Consider the following 27,341-nt stretch of genomic DNA (forward strand, 5'->3'; position numbering starts at 1 on the left):
CAAGACTGCTTGCAAAATGGAAAGGCTTTGTTCTGTGTAAGAGTGTTTGGCTTAGCTGGAGTCCCTCAGTGGACAAGCAGTGTCTGCTTGGCTTGGAAGCCCAGTCTGTGCACAGACCCATGTTGGTACTGGGAATAAGGTGCGCTCCTTGTCTGAGAGCTATACACTTGCTGTGTAGATTTCTGCAAGTGGAGAATCTTTAAGATCAGTTCGGTTTGAAGCTCTTCCTGCCTTCCACAGCTATGTGTATGAAGCTTCTTGGTGAAGACTGTGAACTGACTTGACTGAATATGCAAGGCAAAAGCAAGAGGGTAATGCATATGAAGCAGGCTGTCCTTATACTGACCGATGAGGCCATCTCAGAACTGTGGGCTATGCACTTCACGAGTGTTTTAGTGTTTAGTTTCTCAGCCTGACAGTCTGTATATTTACTTCCTTCCTGTATACAAGATCTGCCACAGTAGTTCAGCTTCTCTTTTCCATCCTGCTATTATCCCAGCCTCACCGCTAAGGGGGCCAAGAAAACAATGGGCTGTGGAGGGTATGTCAAGACTGTCATAGAATGGCTTGGGTTGGAAGGGACCTCAAGGGTCATCAAGCTCCAACCTTCCTGCTGCATGGAGGGCCACCAACCTCCATACCTAATACTAGACCAGGTTGCCCAGGGCCCCATCCAGCCTGGCCTTGAACATCTCCAGGGATGGGGCATCCACGGTCTCTCTGGGCAGCCTGTTCCAGCATCTCACCACTCTCTTGGTAAGGAACTTCCCCCGATATCCAACCTACATCTTCCCTCCTTCAACTTAAAACCATTTCCCCTTGTCCTGACATTATCTACCCTTGTAAAGAGTTGATTCCCCTCCTCTTTGTAGGCTCCCTTTAGGTTATCCCACAGCCTTCTCTTCTCCAGGCTGAACAAACCATGCCATTAATTACTTACCATTTAAGGACTCTTTCTTCCAGTTCTCCCAGGATCTCTTGGTGCAATTCATACATTTCAGGGAGCTCACTTAAGCCCTGCTTGAGTTCAACTACTTCCTGTTCATCTTCTTCTCCAAGTGCTTTCAAGATACCTTCATATAAATCCTGAAAGCAACAACAGAGATTAGGCAGACAGACTTAAGAGATTTTATGAAGTTGTCATTACAGTTTTCTGACTCCTGAACTACACTTGCTAGGAATTCTAAGATACACTATCCATAGTGATAGATCATTTTCAGTAAAGCAAGGACATCATCACATATATTTTCTTGCATCCATTGTTTATATGCATTTGCAGATAAACTCAATCCAAAATTGAACATTTCACCTGGTAAAGCCATCAGTCCCTTGTGTATGCAAAGAATTTACCTTTAAGTAAAAAAGAATTTTTACTTAAAAAAATTTCCTATTTTTTCCTGCTTTTCTGGGTGTAGTTGATCTCATTTTTACAGTTTCTTATCCAGAAATATAGCTTCTTAAAAAAATGAAAGATAAGAATCTCCCATCACTTCACAGACCCACGATACAAAAGAAAACACACTTCTACATATCTTGTACTATAAATTACATCATTTGTCTCCAGATCCAAATCCTGAAGAGAGAAAGAAGCTGTAAATTTAAGCTATAGAACAAATAATTTTCCATATAAAACTTAACTGGGACTTTTTTCATCATCTGAAACATGTATTTTATCCTGAAGTGGTTAATTATGTAATTTCCTCAATATGTGTATCCACTTTTGGAAGGGGAGCTGGGGCTGGTGGTTGATAGCAGACTCCACATGAACCAGTAGTGTGCCCTGGAAACCAAGAGGGCAAACTGCATTTTGGCATGCATTAAACACAGAGCAGCCAGAAGGTCAAAAGAGGCAATTCTGCTATATTTAGCATTGGTGCAGCCTCACCTGAAATACTGTGAACAGTTCTGGTCTCCACAATCTAATAAGGATTTTAAGATTCTTGAAAGCACCCAGACAAGAGCAACAGTGCTGGTAAAAGAGCTAGAAAGCACATCCTACAAGGAGAGGCTGAGGATATGTGGGTTGTCTGGTCTGGAGAAAAGGAGGCCAAGAGGCAACCTCTTTGCTCCCTGTAACTTCCTGAGGAAGGAAGCAGAGAAGGGAGGAGGCAGTCTCTTCTCCCTGGGAACTGATTAGCAGGACGTGCAGGAATGGCACAAAGATGTACTAGGCAAGGTTCAGACTGGATATTAGGAAAAAATTCTGGAACAGAAGCCTGGAACAGGCTTTCTAGCAAGGTGGCTGATGCCCCATGCCTGTAAGCATTCAAGAGGCATTTATATAATGCCCTCATTAATGAGCTTTAACTTCCAGTTAGCCTGAAGTGGTCAGGCAGTTGGACTAGTTGGTGTTTTAAGGTTACTTTCAATGGAACTATTCTATTCTACTCTATTCTATTCTGGTCTATAATAGAGTACTTGATTAATACTGCATAGTAAAATGTTTTCCCAGCATAGACCTGGAAATTAGGAATAAGGTATCCATCTGAAACTGCAGTCATAGTTTGTATTAGATCTCCAGGCATTAGAAAGTCATTCCAAGAGCAGACAGCATTTGTTTTTGTCCAAAACATTACTTAAAATCTCCTTCACCCAGATCTCTAGATGCTGAAAAGTTTTCAGGTCAAATCCTGATTCCTGTAGGACTCATCTTCTCTGCTTCAGACTTGTGAAGGAGCCCTGACTGGCACCTGGCTATACTTCAGGAAACTGGCTGTTGTGATGCACTGCCTCTTTCCAGCTTCCTTCTAGACACTGATATTTCCTCTGCCTCCTGCTGCCAGGCAGATGCCCTCTTCACAAACAGTGGCAAGAGGAATTTAGGCATTCAGATCTGCCAGGCTTTATGGAGGTCTGAATGAGAACAGTGGCAACAGGATGTAAGGCAGTGCACATGCAACACGGCAAGGCAGGAATGCCAGTGCTATGCAGAAGCCTAGCTTTTTGTTGTGGATTCTGGCCACCTTTCCCATGACTCAGGACACTGTAAACAGATGATTTATCCTCACAGCCCTGTCTGGCAACCCAAAACAGGAACTTTCATTCAATAAAATTAGATGGTAGTAGTTCCAGAACCTGATTCTTCAGTATTGCTGTAAGATGCAGCTGACTGAATAGTATTAGCATAGTATCCTGTGCTTGTCTGAGGATGGTCCTATAGCACTATTACAGGCTTAATTATGCTTTTTATTCCCTATAAGGAGTTGAAACTGAGCTAGACAGGTGTGTGTTTTGCCATGAGTATCAGCTGAGTTTAGAGTTGAATTTCCCATTTCTGGTAGTCAGGTCATCATGGGTAAAATATCTGTATCTCAGTTTTTCTATAAAAATAAGTGAACAATTAGAAACCTAAGTGCATCCCACTTTGTGATAAGAACAGGAACTGAGAAGTCACACAGAATGTCTCAGAAACCTGTTTTGTGAGTGCTTTTTCCATTTATTTCTGAATCCCAATAAGGCACAAAGTGCCTGAAGTTTTTGCATGAGATGAGGAAAAATGGGGTTGAGAAGAGAATGAAAAAGTGAGTAAATAACTACAACTTCAGTAGAGAGGCCACATTAACGATGAGATTTGAAAGCTCCTGGTGACTTGTTTTGGCAAAGCAGCTGCAGACTAGCAGGTTGCAAAGCTTCCTGCCTTGTAAAAATACCATCTGTCCTTATCTGACTCTCTTTTGTGTTTGTGTGAAAATAAGTCTAGGGGACTGCAGTGTTCTACTTTATTGCTAGCCAGCCTACACAAGCTGGTTCTTGCAGTAAGTATCTCAAATTTGGTCAGTCTTGGGGCCAAGTAGGGAAGCTATGTTAGTATCACTCCACTGATATTAGCCTGATGGTGTTGATTACTGTGACTTAGATACTTTTTGCCTTAGATCATTTGGTTGACTCTACAAGCTGCAGCCACATCTCAGCTGTTCATCATACCACAAAACACTCCAGATAAAAAAACAGCTCTTAATAAAGCAGGTGGAGGGATCTAAACAATATCTTCAGCCAGAAGAGTCAGTACAACTGCACACCATATGCAGAAGGCCCTACCTCCCATCAGATCAGAGCAGCACTAACAGCAGTGCATCCAAAGCACCATATCTGTCACTGCAGATTTCATCCAAAACCGTCCTGAAACATGCAAAAACTTCTGGCTACAGCCATGGTCTATGATTAGTGCTGAAGAGATTGTCTGCCAGCTCCAACCTGAGTTAAACTTCTGTGCAGTGAACATACCTCTGGCAGGTTGCTTTTTTGGGAATGGCACAGATCCACCAAGGCTATAGGATTTTAATCAAATGCTCAGACACGCAAGAACACAGTCTACGAAGCCCAGGAAAGGTGCATTCTAACATCACTTCTATACATGTGTGCTTTTTTGACCCACAGTGACAAATGAGGATCCAGCTTGTATAAGTCAGTCAGTCTTTTAAATTGAATGCTTATTCTGTGACCACAGTTGGAAGAGATAGTTTATCTGGAGCAGGTTTTGGTTGTTGTTTCCTAGCATGATTACTAGAGAACTGCTGTACTACTGTGTTTCAACAAGGACAAATGTTCCAGTAGCCATAGGGGAAAAAAAAATCTTTACCAATTCTTTTTTAAAGTTCAACATTAAAAACACTTCAGTAGGGACTCAGCTGAATATATGTCCAGTGACTGTGAAGTCAGGAGGGAGCATATTGATATGACACGATCTAGACTGATCTGGTTTATAGTCAAGACCATAAGACTTACAGAATATAGCTTTCTTAGGAAAACAACTTCAATTTTAGAAATACTCTCTGTTATGAATACACTAACAGTGCTTCCTCAGAAAAACAAAAACAAAAACAACAACAAAAAAGTCCCAAAAGAGGCTTTTGGTGATCTCCTGAGGGGTCAGATAGCTCATAACCACATATAAAACCAAAGCATCTAGTCACAGCAGAGGTAGTGTTAGAGCCCTGCTCAGGCTAAAGCCATCACATCAGGAATTATAGAATGGTTTAGGTTGGAACAGACCTCAAAGATCTTATTTTGTTGCTCTTTTTTTTTTTTTTTTGGAGTTGTTCTTCACAGTTGAGCTCTGCTTCAGTCCAAAATCTGGTATGAAAAAAAGCTTCAGAGCCCATCCAGCCTGGAGAGATTCACGCTGTGAATGAATTTTTTCACCATGCTACTCTGTAAACAGTGAGTTATTGAAAGTAAAGTTTTTCAAAGATGTATTAAAAATTTGTCTCTCTGCCTATAGAAGCCAATTCTCCAGAAAAAAAAAAATCCATTTGCTTTAAAAACCAGTGAAAGTGTAATTCTGCTGGTTTAGTTTCTAGAAAAAGGCATTTGGATTTTTCCACTCAAAGACCATTTCCTGGCCTCCTACCTCACTGCATTACATATGGTATGGCCAAATGTGTTGTGAAAGTAAGTGGGGGCTTGATAAAAAGAAACCTCTAAGGTTGCACAGTGCACTGAATGGTGCCAAGCTGCTTCTTATCTGGTCCTGAAATAGGGTGAGACAGGTTGACTATCTTCTTCCATCAGAATCTAGTGACTGTAAAACTTATTACCAAAAATTCAAAATCTGTTCTCTGAATGCTTAGAGACAAACTTATGATCTTCCCTAGGCTGCACTGGGACTTACCACAATATTTCTCATGAGTCTGACTTCTGTCGATTAAGTTTAAAAGTACATAGAGTAATGATGGATTACTCTAATAATGATGGAGGAGTGAAACCTGGCAATGTTTAGCCATAAGCAGCTCACAGTCTATGGTTCACTGAGGATCCATATTTTACATTCCACTTTGGTTTGATTAAATCAAGGTCACACTAACTTTGACCTGTATACTTTTAATAAAGTCATTGGAAAAAAACTAGCTGAAGGAAAGCAAATAACCCAGATTCCTCTGAGTCGATGGCTGAAATATTAGAAAGCGATCTGTAAGAATTTTGTTTAGAACCAAGTACTGAGAAAAAGTTGGCAAGTGCAGTCTACATTACTGGGACAAAAGAAAACCTAAAAAGCAAGATATAACAGGCAAAGGCTAATCAACTTGGTAACAAGAGATCAGGGACTTCTTTGGACTGCCAGGACCTACCAGTCCCATCTGCCCATTCCAGAATGAATTCTTAACTTTCAGCTTCAAGGAACTGCATTGCCTTTAAGTGGAGAAAATAACAGCTAACTCCTTAGGTTACTGTCACTACTACCACACCAACTGATACCAAATTTGTGAGATAACACAGTGTTTCCACTCTTTCAGTTCAATATCAGAGTGGGTATATGGAAATACCATCATTTTGGCAATAAATCAATTTACTGAAGTCTCCACTGAAAGGCCAAAAAGGGTCTGTTATTCTGAATATCTTTTCCAGTCGGGCCTGGAAATGAGATGGGAAACTGCTCCTGCAGCACGCATGAGAAGCATTTTTTTTTCCCTTCCTGAAAGCAGCTAGAGTGCAGTTTAGTTCCTTGTCTTTATTACCAACATATGGGTTTATTTAAGAAGACAGAATTTGAGACTTAACACAGAACACTTCAAAGCTGTTTTCTTGAAAAACGTGGTGATGAGAGCAAGGTGAAACAGAGATAAGTGTCTGAGCTGAGATACAGTGACAAGGAAGCCTCTGGTCCTAGCTTGCCATCAAAGGGGTGTTGCACCTTGAGGGCAGTGTTGACTCTGTGACCACTTGTGATTACTTGTGACACCTGCCAGTGGGACCTGAGGCAATACTGAGTGCACAGCAAAGTGGCATTTTCTATTGATGTGATTATTTCTAATGCCATTCAAATGTGCAGAAAGGAGTAATTAGTTATCGTAACCTTTAATACTATGACAGTATTGGGAAGCTTTGGCTAGGCAATAATACCCCTGCAGTCTGAGGGATTTACACATTGTAAAATTAGTAGTGGTTTCTCTAGGTGTTCTGAATATGACACTAGGCAACAGGTGAATATAAAGATCCAACAGTAGCTGGTGTAGGAAAGGTAAAGTTTCCATCACTGGCACTTTCTAGATCAAATGTGATTGCAACAGAGAAACCTGCAGGTTATTTCTGAATGTCACTACAGCATGTAGCTGTCATGTAAACACCAGCAGAGTAGAGATGGGATATACTAGGGATAAAGACACCTGATAAAAAAAAAACACAAATGAAATTTCTGATCCATAAAGATTCCCATAAAGATTTTTAACCTCTTCTGAACCATGGAATGTCTGAACTAGCAGTCAAGAGTGAAAACATTCTTCTCCCTCAGTCTCTAACCAAGGTGCCATCCATACATCCTCACAATTAAGAAAGCCAATTCATAGAGACGATCAAATCTTATGAGAATTTTTCTTGGTGAGTCCACTGGAAAACTTATAGTAGCCTCTAACTGAACACATGTATTTGGTGATGGAGGAAGAACCAATTTATCAAAACAATGGTGGACTCCAGCTTAGCAGCTAAAAGTATGGTTTCCAGCTGGGCAGTTTCTGATTTGCTGACATGCAGTTGTCTACAAGATGTTTGTCACATTTAAGGTTGCTCTCCTCCATGTCTCTACTGCTAATGTCTGAGAAGGCTCTTCAGCTTTTGTGGCTTACCTGTGAGGTCCCATGAACAAGCAACAGTGCAGTGCTGACCTCATTACTTTTTTCTCCTTGAGAGTCACAAGGATAACCCCATGCCTCAAAGCTCTGCTTCTGTCTGACTCTTTCTGAAGAAACAGGGTGTACCCTCCCCATCCCCTTCTCAGATCTGGACCTACTGTACGCATTAAGCCAGTCTCAGAGCCCCCGTAAGTGCTGCTGGCCAACCTTTTCCCCTGTGAATGAGAACTGCTAGCAAGAGGAACCTGTAGCAAGAGGAGATTACTGGCATATTCCTTTACAACGCTTCAAAAAGCATTATTCAGGTGTAAGCCATTCTTCCTCAAATTCATCTCAGTCCCTTCAGTGCTTTTATGTCTCCTAAATTACAGCTAAGATATGATCCTGTGATTCTTAGATGGCAATTAGGTTTGAATGCTTAAAATGATTTACTTACCATACGTAACAGCTGGAGCATCTCTACGTATCTGGAAAAAGGAACAAACTTTTATTAATTGCCATCAAACCAATGCTAAATAAATCAAGGTAGACTGCATAGCTTCAGTTTTAGGAGTGCAACAGACAGGCTGTAAAAGTAAACTCACGCTTTTTCTGAAGACATCAGCTCCTGGGCAATGAGGGAAGCTCTGGGTTGGCCTTCTTTCTGTAAAAAGCAAAACCCAGAGACAATTAAGAGATGTGTCATGTCAAGATGGGAAACAGACTACAGGAGCAATTTGAACTGACATATTTCTTCAGTAAAGATAGGGACCATGTTTTTATTCTTTGCTATTCATCCAGAAGTCCTCTCCATGACAAGGTATTTCTGCTATTCATACACTAATAGCAGTTTTGTTCCTTATGAACAAAGCATGGAAGTATTCACCAACAGTGAATCTACTAAGGAAAGTATGACTTATTTAGCAGTGTTGAAATAGGAAACTAAAGCAGTAGTTTAGAAGTAGCAAGGTAGCCTTCAGTGATCTAAAGTGGGCCCAGGGGAAACGTGTTTAGTAGCAAGGCTTAATGACATTGTGTGCCAGGTCAGCTATTCTGGAAACCCATTGCTTACAGATCCTGCTTCTGAAAGCATACTCAGGAGAGACTGGAACTTGTGGAGATGTAATGCAGTCCCTTAGCACAACAGTCAGGTGGGAAGTTTGTGGTTACACGTTCTCCACTGATTCTATATGAGAGGGCTGGTAGGTGTCAGGGAACACTAAGCTTAATCAGGACTCCTCAGAAGTAGTATAAATGCTGACTTCCCAGATCAAGTTTGATAATTCAGATAAACAATTAGGATTTACACTGTAATAGCAGATTTGAGTAGTAAAAAATGTCTAAGCCAGTGGAACATAAATAAAGACTTTCGCCTCTCTCTCCCTTTTCCCCATTAGCAATCCCTTTGGATGCAGGTCTCCCTTTGGACACATGATAATGTAGTGTCTGAGTTGTTAGACATCCCATTCCTTTCTCTTCCCTCCCAAAGTTTCTGGTTCATTCTGCCTGCAGTGAACTGAAAACGTCATGAGGAAAAATGAAACATTCCTTGAAATGCTGGAAGCTTAAGTACAGCCATGTGGATACTTGGAACATAAAAAATCCACTTGCAAGGTCAACCAAAACATAATCAATGTGATTTCACCACCCAATATCCATAAATTAAGAGGAATATGTGATGGATGAGAACTTAAATTTTTAAGATTCTTTTTGTTTTAATAACCTTATGTATTGATTACAAAAGCAAGGAATTCAAACCTGATGCTCAACCAACAAGCAAATTCATCTCTGCCTATTTTAGAAGAACAATGGGCCAGTCAAAGTATGCTGCAAATAATGTATGACTGCACATGTAAGTAAAGGAAATGTTTCTGTTTTTGTGAGGAGACTGAGGACCCCTGGCTTCCTCCTTCATGGGTTTTCACTCTGGAGGCGATGAACCCCAAGGATGATTATGTTCTTGTCAAAGTGAATATGAGGGAAAAAGTCCTTGAAGTCTGTTGATGACGGGTTAGATGAAGGAGGCTTCACGTACAGAAAGCAAACACAGTGACCATAGCCAGGCTCTTTTCAGAAGTGCCCTTTGCCAGGACAAGAGGCAATGGGCACAAACTGAAAAACGAGAAGTTCTGTCTAAACAGCAGGAAACAGTTCTGCACTGTGCAAATGACATAGCACTGGCACAAGCTGACCAGAGAGGAAATGCAGTCTCCCTCCTTGGATATCTTCAGAAACTGCCTGGATATGGGACTGTGCAATGTGTTCTGAATGTCCCTGCTTGAACAGGGGTTGGGCCAGATGGACCCAGAGGCCCCCTGCCAAACTCAACCATTCTGTAACCTTACTTCTGCATCTTCAGCTTATTTCTGTGTACTTTTACCGGGAAACAACTGAAGACTGCAAGAGACAAAGAAAATAGTGAACTGTTCATTACTCTTGGATGTCTGACGCATTTCTTTGGCATCAGGAGTCTAAGTTTATGTCCCCTAGTGTTGTGTTCCTTCTAGCTGATGAAAGCCAAAGAACATTCTTTGAATCACTTCTTGAAAATAGCATTACCGTTTAACAAAATGCACTAGAAAGACTTAATGCTTTTTTGCTCCTGATGGAATTATTTCATTGTCCTTTTCCTCCTGGCTCCAGTTTGTGAACATCTCTTGAAGATCACAGAGTGCCCTTCATGGTTGTCCCCACTGCTGGAGGAACATACCGGAAGCACTGAGTTTTCTCTTCTCTCTCATTTCCTCTACACAGGCATAGCAGAGCAAATGAAAGTGTTTCACCAGTGATAGCTGCTCAGTGCATCCCCTGTGAACAAGCCTGGCTCCATGCTGCAAAGGAGCAGAGTACGTTTCTCCAGTGGTCCAGGCCCATTCTGCTTTTGCATACATGTATTGCTATGCTTTGTAATTCCTCTTGTGATTTATATATCTTAGCTAAGAGACAAAACACAGTGTCTTAAGGCGTTGCTTGTCTTGTGTTAATTAATTGCTGTTTGTTTAACTTAAATGAACTCTGAGACTGACAACAGTATCTGGAGACAGACTTCTGGGAATAGGGAATACAGGCAGTGCAGGTCCCTCAACCAGAAAGTTTCTAAAACAAAGTCCAAGTGATTATTATAACATGGCCAAGCTGACAGCTTTTCAGTAACCTTTACTCCCTGTGCTTAACTCTGCAGTGTTGGTCTTTCCCAATTCCCTTTTCAGAAGCTGCACTATAGGCCTTTCTGCATGCCTCTGCTTAGCAGAGGGAGACCGAGCAGCCATGTGGAGACCCTGGCTTTCTGCCTCACCGAGTCTTCTTGTCTCATAGCCTCATCCTCTCATCCTCTCCAAATCCAAGTACTCAACAAAATGCTAGGAATATACAATATAAAGTTGCAGTGCATAACTGAAGTATCTTTCATTTCCTCTACTCTGAAAAACAGGCTGGTGCCAGAATGTAGCAAATACAAAACCAGGTTGTATAGCTGCTATAGCTAAGCTGATCAATGAAACTTGCAAGGCAAAGATGATGCTGCACAATTACATCTCCAGAGGATAATGAGCTAAGCCCTACAACCCTGTTCTAAATGGATATTAAGTTTACTGATGTTAAGACCTAGAAATATCTTGCAGCTTGCTCAGAGTTTCTCCTCCAACAGTCAGTGTTTCCCAGTGTATAATGAAGCACACTGCCAGAAATCTTCTGCTTAGAACAATAGCATAAAAACCTAAAAGCTTGTAGATCTTAACACAGCACACATGTGAACATAGTCCTAAGCAGTTCAAACTGAACAACTTTGGGTTTCATGTCCCTTTTATGCCCCCTGACAGAAGTGTCTGGGAGAAGGCGCAAGCAGTGAAGAGTACACTTGTGGCACATCAGCTTCTCTGTGTGGTAGGGATTCTTTGACTGTAGGAATGAGGACTCCTCACCTAGTCATGTATATGCTCTAGACTTGCTCTGAGCAATGCCAGGGCATCTGAAATGGGCCTTCACCAGCCAAACTTTGCTGAGATGGTACTATGGTTCTGGTGATAGTCATTCCTCTCTGAACCCAGTGCCTGCTTTCAGTTTGGCTGGCCTAGCTGCTTGTAGGACCATGATAAGAACCAGACTGGTGTCCTGATCCAGCCTAAAAATCATGGGACTGGGAACAAACTTGCCTCCATGTCTGGAATAGGATTATATAGCTTAAGAGCAGCATAGGAAGATCAAAGAACAGTTCACTGGAGCTGAAGCGTTAGTACTGTGCAAGCCTCAAGTCCAGAGTACTGAGGAAATAACCCTCTGCATTTCAAAAGCAGGGTAACTAGCTATGACACCGAATCAGCAGCTCCCTTCCACATGTGTCACTGGCTTGCCATGTTGACATGGACAAACTACACCTCTTTGTGCATTTTTGTGTGTGTGTGTCCTGTTCTGCAGACTCCTTATGTTCAGGTTAAGTGCATTGTGGGTGGATGATACACAGCACAAGAGTGCTACTGTTGCTATCAGAGACTTACAGTAGTGTGCAAGCTTCAGCTTCTGAGCTGAGTGACTTCTTAATGCCCCTTTTGTAATTGTTATGAACTGTGGTAGCAGCTCACAGTGATGTCACTGTGGTGCCAACAGTAAACTGAGGCATTACAAGAACAAGTGACTTCTTCAGGCTGGGTCTGTGAAAAAGTAAGAGGAAATGCAGTCCGCATCTTTTTTCTTCCAGGCTCCTTTCTTGAAGAGCTGTATTGCAGCTCTCCTGGGGATTCTGTGTAATTCTATAAATCAAGAGCTGTCCCTTGAAAGGCGTCTAAATTTGGTGCTTCCTCAAAGCAACATGAATCCGTCACTTCCAACACATATATTTGGGTTATGTATGTGAAGGTTAAAGATTTGCAAAACTGAATGATTAATGAAGCTTGGAAACCAAGCCTACCCAGCGGAAAAGGATATGGAGCAGCAAAGGCAGTTTTGTGTATGGCTGCCATGAGACAGTAGCTCCCCTCCTTGTAATAACATCTTTGCAGTTGAAATTAGTGTTACCTCTGTTTGTGTGTGGTGCAGGTACCCTCCATCCTCAATACTGGGTTGCAGGACTCCTTTTTTGGATGCTGCCTTTTGTTTTCATACCTGGGAGAAGAGTGCAACATCTCTACCTCCAGTGCTGCCTTCTCAGAAGCACAGCATTACAAACTGTTTTTGTATGAATTTATCCTTTGTGTTCCCCAGTACACCACCATATAATGGTGACATGCAGCCCTCCAGTCTGGCTAGGTTTTGATACAATAAAGACCTAAATGACAAGCCAAAATGCTTTGTCTTTTCATTGACATAAAATGCAGCCACATCTGGCCTGAATTCAATTTCTTTTTTGCCCTTTTACTTTGGTTACGTGTTATTCACCTCACTAGAGACTTCCCCTGTTTGACAGCAGGGCGGAGTTCCTGTAACATATTGCTGGTTTTAGGCTGAAACTAGAGAGTATTTGCATACATTTGATTTTCCCATAAAGTCAGCTGTCAGGCAGATCTGTATTCTGCATCAAAGAAATGTCTTTTATGTTCCATCTATGGCTTTATTTACTTGCCCTAGGATTTGTGTTATTTCTTGAGTACCTGACAGACTATAGTTTTTAGAGGTATACACAGATTAATCATGCTCTTTTCTTATAATAATTCTGAGAATCCCTTCAGTTCCTCAGGTCAAATTCCCTGCTGTGTTTATAGATAGATTTAGGAAAGCAGTCTGGGTCAAACAGTGTGATGGAAAAAGCTCCTGAAGTTCAGTCCAAGGCAACACGTTCTACTGTTGTTACAGAACCATCTGCATGGCTCTTCTGCAAGACACTTGAGAAATTCATTCTTAAATTGCAGCTGGGTTTCTGTCCCCTTTCCATTTCCACATAACCCAACACCTGTGCTTCATCTCCATGAGTTTTCTCAGAAAACCTTCACACCACCATGAAGAGCATGCTGCACAACTCCCTATAGAGGTATGTCCTACAGGTGTTTGTCCTTCCCCAAGCCTTGGTTTGCCTGATGTAAGTTAATGTGGTGGAAGAAAGGGAGATGCATTTATACAACTATCTCAGTGAATCCCCTGAAAGGCTGGGTAGTCCCACCATGAACCTAAATACTAGGATCTAGCTTTCTGCCATGCTTGCAACTTTGATCTGTGCTCTGCATCAGACTTTTTTTTTTTTTTTTTTTTCACTGTTCAAAGAACCCCACATAAAAATCACTCTTCCTTTCCAGGCCCTTGTCTTTGGACATAGGTGTGGGGAAAGCATTATCTCTGGGCTGCTTCTGTATCATGACAATTGGAGGTTGTAGGAGCTTAGTGACAAAGGGAAACCACCAGGGAGAATATTTAGCCTTAAAGTGTATCCAGAAGAAAGGAGCTACCTGAAGACTCTTGTTTGAAGACAGTAACGTGAGAGGAGGCACACATGTGACCAGTATTGCTGGCTCTTTACATCTGACAGTAGAGTTAGCATTATCAGCAATAAATCAAATATCTATAATATGTAACTAGACTGTTAATGTATATCCCTGCCCCCTTCTCACTCTCCTCTGGTGCCAGGGTATAGGGAGCACCCATTGACAGTGTGGTTAAGCCCATTATCATTTTCAATACCTGGGGGCTGGGTTGCCAGGAGATGGTGGCATCCATCCAGGAATAGGGAAGCCTAACAGCACAATGACTACTGTCTACAAAATCACGCAGCAGCAAGCCCTAAGTGGCACTTAGACCAGAGCTTCTGCTGTCTGGCAAAACCTGTGATCCCTCCAGAGGCCAGGGATACCTCCACCACTGTCTAATTCCTTTAAGAACTGAATGAGTGACTCGTGTTCTTTTATGTAAAGTTTTAGTCCAGGTTATGATTGCATCCTGTGCTGATAAACATTTAAATTATCTGTAGAAAGTTCATTCAGATCTACCTGAAAAGCCTGTAACCATACCGATTGTTAACTTTTTTCCTTCTTCCTTCCTTTATTTATTTATTTATTTGCATGTGATAATATAACCACAACCCTGTGGGAGGCCCTCATTCTGCCAAGGATCTCTTAAGAATCTGCCTGTCCTCTGTAGTGTCCAGTGACAGCAAGCAATGGTAGGCTAGCTGATGTACCAACATATCCAGGCATTTCCTCAAACTAGTAAGGCAATTCAGAAACTCGGGCCGCAACTAGCAGTAGGTGAAACCTACCAGCAAATATTGATTTTAGTCCATTTCAAATTATGAAGCTGAGTTTCTTAAGATCAAGATCATATTGTTTGTATTTTTGACCCTCTTTTTAAAAGTGGAGATTCTGAGGCTGCTAAAAAGCAACAAGAAAAAAATAGTTCCACCAAAGGGAGCTCAGTTTGAACTTATGACTAGTCAAATCCATTAAGCTCATGGTTTTGCAGTAAAAAAGTCATGGAGTTCAGGTGTGAATCTAGCTCAATGGTAACAGGAAAAATCTGTGGTTTTACAACCTGGTTTTTGAGCATTTGTTTACTGAGTGAGGGTTTAGAGGTGAGAGACACCGAGAAAGCCCATATTTCATTTGATTCAAATAGTTTGTTCCCAACAGGAATACTTAATTTTTTTCTTTGTGGGCAGCTTAAATGCCATCATATAACCTTGAGAGCCTAGTACAGAACAGCTGTGTGTCACTTGCTGATAAACTGGAAGGGATTTAATTAAATGAGCATATATAAAAGTCAAATGAATGAAGGATAGCCTGGAAACTCTTTTAAAATAGCATAGCAGGAGGATAAAAAGGTGTGAGTCTCCATTAGTAACATAAGTGAATGGAATCATTTTTTATAATTTAACTATGTAGAACCATAATGGTTAAGAAAACTTAGAGCATTCCCTGTCTGGGAGTTCTCTGGGTTGTTACTGCATGGCAATGGACTGAAAAGAAGGAAATTAAGTGCTCATTTGACCAGAAAGAGTGGATTTTCACTGTTAGTCTTTCACAGAAGAATCAAATCCACCAGATGATTTCTGATGACAAATGCTTAGCTTCTCAATGCATAAGGTACTCTCCTTGTTCTTTGTTTGCATTTTAAAATAAAGATGATAATGTCAAAAATACCTCAACATATGCTATTGGCTACAATTAAAATTCTTTACAGAACGGGTGTTCAAACAGGCACCCCAAATTTCTCCACATTCATGTGAATCTAGTCCTTAGCAGAGCAGGGATTCAGAGAAACCCAGCTGTTGACACAATTCCTGGAAAAGTGTGCATAAAGCTGATTTTTAAAAATATTTTTACTTATAAAAATGAACCTTAGGAAAAAAAAAATCAGCTGCAAACTGGAAACCTATCGATTCTCCAGCAAGGAGACTAGGAGAAAGAAAGTGAGAAAAAATGAAACATCCTGCTTGCATTTTCATAGAGGAATTCACTACTTTTGACAGGGAAGGGCAGAAAGTAGAATACAGCTTGATACAAAAGAAAATTATACTTATCTGAATGATATAACTTATTTCATGTCTTTATTTAAACTAAGTTTCCCTAAGGAGGGCAGAACAAAAAATCAAGCCAACAAACCCCGGAGGGTTATTTTTAATGTGTGCAAATATGTTTTTTATGAACTCACATTCAGCTCCTAGTGGACCAGCCCAAAACAGTTGTTTTAACAAGATTAGCTAATTTCCAAACCACGATGCTGTTTTTGGCATCCAGACCAACTGGTCTTTGCTAATTCTGCTGAGTAGTAGTGCTTCTGAACTCTTTCATGTTGTATAGCCTCTCTGTGTTGTCCTGAGGATTTTACTCCAAAAGATACATCACTTCACTGGGGAGCTAGGACAACTTTGCACTTTGTTACTAGAGAGACAGGCTTCGACAGGGCAGCTAACGTTCCATTGGCACCCAGAAGATTTGCATGAGAATACAACAAAATGAGGCAGGAGCAGCAGAGTGGGAATCACCATCCTCTATCTGTCCTCTGTAGGAATACCAGCACTTTCTGAGACAGGAGCAGTGGATAGATGGAATTTATCCCATTTGCTCTCAATTACAGTCAGCTAGAAGCCCTTGTTTTGTTTTGTTTGTTTTTGTTTGTTTTCTGACAGAGAATCTGAAATGAGAGCTATATGGGACCTTGAAAGGTTCTTGCATCACTTTTATTCTGTGACTACACAGGAGAAAGAGAACAGTTAAATATATTTGTATCCTTTATTTCAGGTCTCTGCACTGACTGTTTTCCCTATCTAATTGACTCTTACCTGGCCATTGTTTATGGCTTCAAACAGTCTGCAGTAGCAGTTCCAAGGCTGTTAGATGGTGGAAAGAGTTCTGATCTTAGGTTCCCTCTGACTCCCCGGATCAGTTGTCTCCTTTTAAAAGTCTGGGTCTTGGGGGCAGCTGGGACACACAGGGTTTGACAGCATGGTTCCCAAGACTCCTTTAGTCAGTCCAACATGATGCCTGCAGTATGTTTGGCCCACGTGAGACTACAAGAACAAAGAAACTCAAAGTTCCCTTCATGCCACTTCACTTTTCCTCATCCTGCATACAGGCACAGGCTCCTCAATTGGCATACTAAGCAAAAGGCTTAGCCAAGATGAAATTGCTGCTGCTCCAACCTCTTTTAAGACTACAACTACAGCCCAGTAAACTGCAGGATGACTAATCCTCCTACAGCCAGAATTATACTAGGAAGCTCAGGTTGTGTCTACTTTTCTGGCCTGCTTCTTTGGCAGGCTAAATATACGTATGATATAATTAATTAGCCAGCTTTGAAATACGTCTGTTTTAAGACAGTTCCTTAGGAGCTTGTGGAAGTCAGATCTGTGTGCTGCGATCCTTGCTCACAATTAGCTTAGTAAACAAGGCTGATTAAACAACGAGACTTGTGTTGATGTTCTCTACCAGCCATGAGAAGAGATTTGGTTCATATTTGCCTTAAGAGCAGGAAGGATGCCTCCAGATAGACTCTGAAGCAAATGCTGTTCTATAAATGCTGCCTTCTGCTGTGACGGCTAAATTGTGGGGCTACCGCATCACAACAGAACAATAAAAAGGTGTGAGACGCAGAGAGGGAAAGAATTAGAAAAACATTATTTCCTAGTGTCTTCAGTAAAAAAATATAAAAATGACAAAAAAAGGCTCTTCAGCAGCTTTGAATTTCCTTCCAAGTGCTTGGTGACTGTACGCACTTCTCATCTGGACACAAGTCACTATTTTCTTTCAGTTCTGAATTGACATCACAACTAAGGGATGCTGAGAAACCTCATCAGCTTTGGTAACACACTAGTGTATGCTCTATAGATGCAAATGGCTTGCCAGCTAACTAACAGAACTAGAAAGGAAAATATTTTTCATTTAACAGGAAATGTCACAGCTTTAAAAGCTTTTCCCTTTCCAAAACAGTGTGAAAACAGCCAAAAAACTTCACGCGTCTCAGAGAGATGCAGGTTGAAACTCCCATGCATTCTCAGAGATTAGGTTGCTGATGACCATTTTATTTGTTTCAAGTTAGCAAACTGCTCAAACCACAGCTTGTTCCACTGGTACCAGTGGCATCTCAGCACTCTGCACGGTACATCTAAAAGTGATACAGCATGCAGGGAAAACAAAGGAAACTATTTCAGAGATTAAAGCAACAACAATCTCATTTGCTATTCACTACCATTCTGCTTGCTGTTTCTCTTCTAGTCTCAAGAGCTGGTGCGCTGGTAATGGCAAAATTCTGTTCCCTTCTCTTTAAACCTGCCCTCAGACAAAGCGTCTGGGAATGCCAGAAGAGATTAAGTCACCCTAGAGTCAGTATACATATCGCTTCATGTGTCCTTGACAGAGCTGACCATTACTCTGCCATCTCTGCAGGCCCTTACACCTGCCCATCATCAGACACAGACCAGGCCAAAATGAGTGGCAGAGAGAGGTGTAGGAAATAAAGGTTTACCATATTCGTATGCAACCTCAGTTCCTGGAATTGAACTGTCAAGCTTTAGTAAAGCACACCCGTTTATTACATAAGTGCCAAATGGACTGTACAGCAGGTGTTAGGTTGTTGATAGGGTTATATTAGGTTTTAAGAACTGAATAAAATGTCTGTGAAAACCAAAGATAAATTCGTGCCTAAAACTACCTGATGCTATTTCTTTAATAACTGAACTGTTAGTCAGCTTACTGCAGATTAAAACATCTTTGTATGGCCTTAAACTGTGGTCACATTTCCTCAGTCTCCTCCATAATTTGTTTAAGAGCTGTTCTAGTCATCAGAAATCCATAAAATAAACCTAATCATGAGCATATGTTTCAATGATGAGAGAATTTTGAGATGGCAGAGACCTGTTGAATCATTTGCTCCATCCAGCCAGCCAACGTATAACTTGTCTCAATAATGTATTTGTCATTGTTTTATTCAGTGTAGCTTGTAAATTCTCAGAACTGCAGCCAGATCCTTCTACTGAGTGAGAAATTTGTCCCAGCATTCACAACAGGCCCTTCTTACTGTCGATATTGCCTCCACTGTCTATCTTGGTACTGCAGTGTCTTGTCTCAGCAACATGCTATAGGGGTAAACTGTTGCTAGTGCAGCTCTTTTACCTTGTTGATGAGGCTGGGATCACCTTGACTGCTCTTCTCATCTTCTGAACTCCTCTGTTCCTCATCAGATGTGATGACCTCTGCAGGTATCACAGAGACCGGGCACACCTTATAAGGCTCGGTGTAGGCACTGTAAAGAGAAAGAACAGACGAGCTCACCAACAGTGGTCCATTACCTGCTATTGCTCAGACATAACAAATCCACACATTGCCCAGAACTAACCAGTCAGAGGACAGGGGATCCCTGCAGACTTCTAGGCTTGGAAAGCAAGTTTTTTCAACCTCTGCTTTTTGCTTCGTAGATCAACAATCATTTAGGCAAGTAGACAGACGTAAACATAGCAGTGGGAAGGTAACTGAATTTGTACAAGCTTCCCCAGAGGACCACTGCCTGAGCTTAGTTTGGAACAAAAATTTGACTGGGTTCATACTTAACTGGTACATACATAACTGGCTTGTTCTTCCCTAGACAGCTCTCAAAATTGATGTAATAAAATCACACTAACATTTCAGTGCTTATTAGAAATGGAATTTAAATACTGTAACAATGTAACAATTGGTTTTCTGAGAAAAAGAATCAAAAGGATAAGAAAAGTGTAATTATAATGGCATTACAGCATGAGATACTCAGATCTCATGATCCTTGAGTTGTTTCTAGAGAATCTGAATTCAGCTCCAGAAAACCAGAGAAAGTAATGTGATAAAAGTGTAGAATCTGGTGTATCACAGGGCAGGGGTTTCCCAGTACAACTTTTCTTTCAGGAAAAAAAAAAAGGTTTTTTAGCATTAAAATTGCTAGTGATTTCAAATTCTCCACAAAGCATGACTAAAGCTATGTTCTCCAGATAGTCACTGCCTTTTGTGTTCAAAAGTTGTCCTCTGTTGCTGATCTCGATATGCATAGCTCCAAATTCCAGCCACATGATCTGTTTAAGCTTTTGTCTCCTGGACTGGAGACAGCCTTCTAAATTTGGTTACTGTGCAGGTATTACACAGGTATCACAGATTTCACTGAAGCTATCCCTATTCCTGGTCAGGGCACCAAGCCTGACAGAGTTCAGGTTGGACAGTGCTCTCAGACCTATGGTTTAATTTTCAGGCGGTCCTGTGTGGACACAATATTTGGACTTGATAGTCCTTGAGAGTCTCTTCCAATTTCAGACATTCTGATTCTGTGATTCTATAAATGCTTGGCCAACCAAATTGATCTGGAACACAAGCACACCTTATTTAATGTATATTTCTTTAGTCCTCATTAATTTGCTTTGGCAGCTCTGCTTTATTTCTTTAATTTTCTTTGGTCCTAGCAGCAAGCAAATCCAATGCCTCAAAGTGAATGCTAGAGTGACAAGCAACTGGGCAAGTGAGTTAATGCAAGTGGGTGGGCAGTAGGAGACTCCCAGGGCCACAGACAAGACTTAGATTTCCTTTCAGAAACTTCCAACATTTCTGCCTTCACTTTCAAACTGCAGAGAGTGGTCTGTGTTTCCTGTGCAGGTTTGGATGTCCGCCTTTCCTTCATGTGCAGAGGCAATCAGCTTGCGCAAGCTGCCAGCAGCTGTACTGTTCCTCATCATTGTCTTCTTTTGTTTATTATTAGTGTCTGCAGTTTTTCAGTGTGGGTGGCAACATAGCACTTCCGAAACACTGCCGAGCTATGATAACAAAGGAGCCACTGTGGATCAGCTCCACCCCTCATTTCTCCACTTTTATTGACGCTAAGTTCTTTATTATTGAACGCAGAGGAGACTTGCGTGCTCCCAGACCCTAACAAACATGTGACTCAAAAGCCAATCTGTCCCACTGACCAGCAGTGATAAATTAAAGCCTCACAATGCAGAGTCATGGGTTGCTCATTTCAATAGCAGTACGTTTGGCTGAAACTGAAGACAGATGAGTTGTTACAGAAGATGTATTTAGATAAAATTGATTTGCTTTAAGGAGCAGTTCTTTGCTGATCTCCTAATCCCAGCTGATACCTGCATTCAGGTCTATCCTCAGGCTCAGTACAGCATTTGGAATATTCTGATTATCATCCTGTAACCTTTTCCCTCACTAAAAAGTGGATAATATTAACCTGAAATAGGGCAGGCAGAGGGCAAGATAGAAAAAAGGCATTAAGACTGACTCACAGGGCTTTGCTTCAAGCCATCTCACACTCTTTCTTCAGTTCTGCTTTTATCTTTAATTCATGTAAACTTCTCAATTGTTCATTTGATCTCTTTGCTTTATCCTTACTCTTTATCTGCCCTAGTCCATCCTCCATGCCTCAATGCTAGTGGAATTTTTCCTACTTAAAAGAAGTTACTGTAGCTGTCTGCCAAAGGAAATCCCTTTGCAACATGCAATTTCTCATGTTGCTCCCTTGGAGAGCTGAAGAATAAAAGATGTCACTAAAGCAAATAAAAGTGAGCAATACTGGTACCTGGTAGTTTGAAATCAAATGTATGACTTAGTGAATGCATGGTCTGCCTTTGCGCAGAGGTGAGAACACCTGCTTCTCAGGACACATTTTCACACACAGAATTATGGTACAGGGTGCCAGCTGTGCTAAGTGATGACAGATCTAATTACTGCCTGGGTGTTTTGTTTAATATCAGAGCACAGGTAGTTTATTCCCTAACATGAGTCATCAGCAAACAGTGTGCTACTCCTTTTGCTGTCCAAAACTGTTTTGCAGTTTCTTCTCCCACTCCAAATGAACACACAGTTTCTACTGCTTTTGCACACTGGTCTGTTTACTCTGTCATCCCCAGGCACATTCTGCATTAGCAGACCCAGAGCCCATAGGGGCAGTCACAAGTAACCAAAGAACTGATCTGGGCTGTAACTCCTACAGAAACCATTCCAGGCACAGTGGAAGCTTAGTTTCTCCGTAGTTTGTGCTTCTGCCAGGTCTTATTCCACTAAATGCAGGACCTGACCATGAAAAAAAACCATGCGTGACAGAAGAGTCAAGTCCTGACCTGCCCCAAGGACCTCTTGAATGGTACTTTGTCTCATTAGCTATAGCAAGGGTTGACAAAATTAACTTCATCTTGTGTCAGGATGAAGAAGTAAATAAAGCTGCCTATAAGGTGCTATATTTTTCTGGGTGTTTCCCACAGCCTTGGTAGGCCTCCTTAGCGCATGACACCATGAATCAAAGAAAATACTGTACACTAGAACGCACTGTACTCAAAGGCAAAGTATTCTTTAGGACTTTTGCTGATCCCATATCTTTCACATTATGGCTGCTGAGATGCACTTTCCTATTTAATTCACCAAGAATACATGTGAACTGTCTGCACTACTAAGCAAAAACACACAACTATTTCAATTGTTGCTGGTGCTACACAGATACCTATGATTTCTTCTTTTGCAAAAGTTTGTCTACTATAACGCTCATGCCACAGAGAGGTTCTTCTTTGAGCAAGGTTCTTCTTTGAACCTTTGAGAGGTTCTCTCCAAGCAGTGGCCTGAGCATCATCAAGTACTTGTTCTGTAGACTGGGAAGGCTCTGATGACAAACTCAACTTTCCAAGGTGCATCATATGCTTACACTGATTGCATCCTGGTGATACCATATGGACACTTTGGCTGCAGATCTCTGCTCATCTAGGTTACCTGGCACAGCTGAAAAGATAATTTTTTTCAATTCTTTCTTCTTTCCCACAACCTCCCCCAAAAATGAAAAAAATAAAAAAGTAATCTGTGACTGAGCATCCATGTTTTATCTGGACTGATTTGACTATTTCTGCTTATAAATGCCTGCAAATTAAAAAACAGACTTTGCAGAAGACTCTCAAATTCCAACTTGGTATGCTGGAATCAGTTTCAAATTTGCCCACTTAATGTATTCATGATTATTTTATTTCAGAACCTCTGTGACATGAAATCTGAAAATGTGATGCTTCCTAAAAGGGATGGATAACGATAATAACTACTAATCATTAAAGTAATAATGAAGTCCCTTTCTCATGATTCCCTGTAGCATTTTTGAAATGACAAGTGATTTAGACTTCCCTCCTGAAGAGGGATAGAGGGAGAGGTGTGAATGAGTTGATCATGGAGTTTTGTAGATATTCTGGCCACACAAACAGTACAGTTACAAACTGTACAAACATCCCTTCTGCAACCATTCATATTTAACGCTGGTCATTTTTTATGGACAACAGGTCCGAACTCTTTCTCCTACAAATAATAAATAATTTCTCTGAGTCCATGGGTACTGTGACAACAAATTGCTTAGACCTGCTGGTCAGAGCTGTCTCTTTGGATCCTGCTGTTCATCTCATCCCACCTGTAAATGATGGACACATTGCACTGTCTTCTTACGTCCACACTGTTGACAGCTTTTTTTAAGTTGAAATGTCTGCTGATAAAAAATGATTTTAAAGCATTCAGGAAAGCCATTCATACTAGCTGAAAAAATCAAACTGGGAAAAACTGGGTTTTTTTAATGCTTTTGAACCAAAAGCCAGATTTGGGGATGCAACTGTTTGTGACTGTAATTTTGCAGCACCCTATTGCAAAACAGCTACTGCTTATTAATGGAAAATATTTGATAAGCTGCCAAATTTTTATTTAATTTTTAATACTATTCCTGTTTCTAAAATTGTACTTTCCCAAGTACAGAGGAAGGTAAGTACAAAATAGCACACTTGTTTTCCTTAATTTGCAGATGGGATTTTAATTACTCAACATTTTCCTCATTAAAAATTCTTCAGAGAATGATCTAGCAGCAGCAAGAGACTATGGTGCAGCACAGCTCTGAGCTCTGAAGCTAATTCAGCACAAATGAAAGCAAGAGGAAGGCAGACACAGGAAAAGCTCAGTAGGCTTATTAACAGTTCAGCCAGTCTCTATCCTTACTCACTCAGCCCTTCTGCAATTTGTAATTGTTCATCTCAGCAGACACGGAATTAAGTTTTTCTCTCTCAGAAGACAAATGACTGCATTATGTTAGTGTAAGAACACATAATTTAGGAAAAATGCCTCAGTATATTGGTCTGGTAATCATTATGAATGGTGCTAATAAAAGCTTACACAGTAGCAAAACTTGCAATATTGCCCTACTGTTGAATGGGTTTCATTTATAGGATGCTTGTAATCCAGCAACACTGGCTTTTGTTTAAAAACACATCCCTAAATACTATGGATCTCCTCTGCTGCTGGGATGAGCAACAGTGTGCTTGTGCCACTCTTCCCATCTTGCCTTTCTCCAGCCAATGCAGCAGCCCTTGGGTCTTCACTTCTGAGACTGTTCTTTATTCTTATATAGCTCCTGTGGATTACACATTTCTTAACAGCCAGCCTGGGGCTTTGTGGGACAGTCAGCTTGAAATTGACTGAATCGGTGCATGAGAAGGCAGTGCAACAAAAATCATTTTATTTAGCCCCAGTTGCACTATCACTGGCAGAGCTACTCACACAGAATAGGGAGAAGCTGTAGAGATGCACTCTATCTAGAAGAGATCTTGGTCCATCTGGAAAATGGACTTTGGCTATCCTGCTCCAAATGTAATGTTAACATCTGACATCAAAGGAAAAGGATTTGTGGACTGAGCAGGCTTAGTAGGATTAAGCCATCAGGGAAGAGGAATCTGAACTGATGGCTATCAAAGCACAAGCTCCCTTGTTAATCAGGCCAAGGCACAAGACTGTAGTGCCTGTGGTCACTGCATAGCACAGGTTGGGACAGGTCTGAGCACGGACTGTGTGTGCACAGGAATTGAGGGAGCAAGTGGAGACACACAACAGGTGTGAGAGCTCACTGGAAATGATTTACAGACTGACACATACTGTATGTTTTCAGCTTGACTGTGCAGCTCTCAGAGAAACACTTGCCATTCTTCTAATCTCTACACCTATCTTTCAAACAAATTTGCAGATTCTACTCCATTCCTCAGCAACGAGCAAACCAGTTCTTTGGGGGTTTTAGAAGTTATTCAGTCAGGATTAGTGAGATTTAAAAACTTAACTGGAGGATTAAACAGTGGCCAAAAGAACACCAAACAATCAGCCATGATTACCGTACTAATGGCCAGCAGTTCAAGCCCTAGGATGATTACACTTTTTTTTTCTTTCTTTCTTTCTTTTTTTTTTTTTTAGGCATAACAACCCAAATGCCCTTGGCTGTATACTCATCTGCACCACACACACCAGTGATGCCTGGATTCCTCTAGAATCTCCAGCTGCCAAAGAAAAAAATACCAGAAGCCCAGTTGGTGGAAAGCCCATCACTTACTCTAGGTGATAGAAGTCTTCTGCACCAGTAAGGATCAGGCTGCCCGTAAGTTGCCTGCAGTGTCTTTCAATGAATCTGTATATCAAGAGATGCATCCTAAAGAAAAGTTCATAAGCACCACTTGCCTTTTGCTATATGGTCTCTGCCTCAGTAGTAATCACAATTGCAGAATCGGTGTGCTCTCAACTGTAAGGTATGTTTATGAATGTATTCCTGGGCCTCTCTGTTACACTTTATGATATTTTTGCATATGCATCCCTTTCAACAAGTGTCTCTTTAACCATCTCCAAGGCATCTTGTTAGACTCTTAGGATGCACTGGCAATGTCCCTTCAAATTTCAGTGCAGTGTGATATTTTCTGTTGGGACATATTTACAAAATATTTCTGCCTTGTAAATGAACTAGCACCAACAGCATAAGTGTGCTATAAATTTGTTGGCCAGGTTACAGCAATTCGCATCTCCCTGAAACAGTGAAAACTTCGGTATAGGGTTCAGGTTTTGCAGTTTTAGCCCCACAGCGATCCCTCCAGTGTGAGACATATGAGAAGGGGCAGGATAGTGGGAGGCTCCTGTGACTGGACAAAGGATATAGCAAGTGTGATGTGGCCACTGAGTAAATCCAGAATCCTCCATCGCATCTCCTTCATTCTCTTGTTTCCCTTAAAAGACAGACAGACTCCTTCCAGAATTCCATTTTAGCAATACAAAATGCAGTTTCTAGAGAAACTGGAGACTGGATGTCTTCATTCATCACAGGAGCCTAACACCACCACCTTCCAACCTGAGTTAGATTCCTCAGAGTAAATCAGTTGCTTTTTGAAGTAAGTTTCAAAGTACGTTAAGACTCTAAAGCATGGTAAGAACAAATGCAGCACTTAAGGAACCTGTTTTTTTTTCATGTTTGAACTAACCCCCTTACTTGCTCCATAAGGTATACACAGTGAGAAGGATGATCCTAGTAACTAATACTCAGAGGTCAGCCAAAGGATATCTTGCCTAATGACTTCCAGAAATAAAGACCAGGTATGCTCAGAATTAACCATTGTGGCAGCATTCAGTTAATTCAACTCTTTTCTACATACAGTATCTCTGGCTTTATTTCAAGTCACGTGCCCGGCAGTTATTAGTTCAAACTGTCTTTCTCCAAGTGACATCCTTGTTGCAAAAAATTTAAATGATATAAACTCAACGCACAGATGGTAACTGGGAGAGGCAGTGGGGTGCTGATTGGCTCTGTTTTATTAAAAAGGGTGATTTATTCTCTTGGTTTTGCCCCATTTATAAGTAATTTTTGGAGTACCTGCTGCAAAAAGAAGGCTCATTACTGCAAGAAAATCAAAGTCCAAATGTATTTAAAGAGAGTAATAGGAAATGCAGCATGTGTTTAGCCAGTCAGTTCCTGTTATGTCAGACTATCAAGACAAATATTGCAGATGAAGTCTGAAAAGGGCAGGAAAAAAATAATGTCTGCTAATACCAAGTGTAGCCCGACAAGGCAAGGTAACACAAGGATAATCACATTTCATACTCTAAGGCATAAGCTGTTTGGTAGCCAAGGTCAGAAAGGAGTTGCTCCTCCTGCCATTAGCTTTTCTGTTTGAAGTTTGCTCTTTCTTGCATCAGAGTGGAAGAGGAGAAGTGGATTTTTTGTTAGGTGCATAAGGCCTTTGCTTTGCTCTGAGCAACCTCAGGGACAAAACTCTCCCACCTTCTACAAATGCTTCTGGAGGCACTCATGGGACAGTGGAGCTGGTGCAGCTGTAGACCATGAAGAGAGGGCGGGCAACAGAGGAGCCTCCATGGTTAGGCTTCATCTCAGGAAATGCCCTCAGCGCCAGTCTTGGGCAGTACCAGTAGAAGAGGGATAAGAGAAAGCCTGACAGTGACATTTCACTAGCCATAGCACAGTGCTGGGATGGATGGGCACATCAGGCTGCTCTTGCCTGGAGTCAAACACACAAAACTGCATGGCAAGTCTCATGTTTGTGGCTGAGCCACAGGTATGCCAGAGTACACAGCTGTCTGCCAGCACTGTTCA

General features: G+C 41.3%; 1 protein-coding gene across 3 annotated transcripts in view; it reads right to left on the reverse strand.

Annotated features, from left to right (window-relative positions):
- FGD5 (FYVE, RhoGEF and PH domain containing 5) overlaps nucleotides 1–27,341 on the reverse strand; it is an 89,660-nt gene that overhangs the window by 37,205 nt on the left and 25,114 nt on the right. For all 3 annotated transcript variants that reach the window (XM_040646755.2, XM_004944732.5, XM_046900214.1), the window contains exons 3-6: nucleotides 19,073–19,202; nucleotides 8,150–8,208; nucleotides 8,002–8,032; nucleotides 941–1,086 (exon numbers count right to left, since the gene is read on the reverse strand). In XM_040646755.2, coding sequence (XP_040502689.1) covers nucleotides 941–1,086; nucleotides 8,002–8,032; nucleotides 8,150–8,208; nucleotides 19,073–19,202 — 366 coding nt within the window. The remainder of the gene's footprint in view (nucleotides 1–940; nucleotides 1,087–8,001; nucleotides 8,033–8,149; nucleotides 8,209–19,072; nucleotides 19,203–27,341) is intronic.

Source organism: Gallus gallus, chromosome 12 (assembly GCF_016699485.2).
Source record: "Gallus gallus isolate bGalGal1 chromosome 12, bGalGal1.mat.broiler.GRCg7b, whole genome shotgun sequence".
NCBI classification, from domain to species: Eukaryota; Metazoa; Chordata; class Aves; order Galliformes; family Phasianidae; genus Gallus; species Gallus gallus.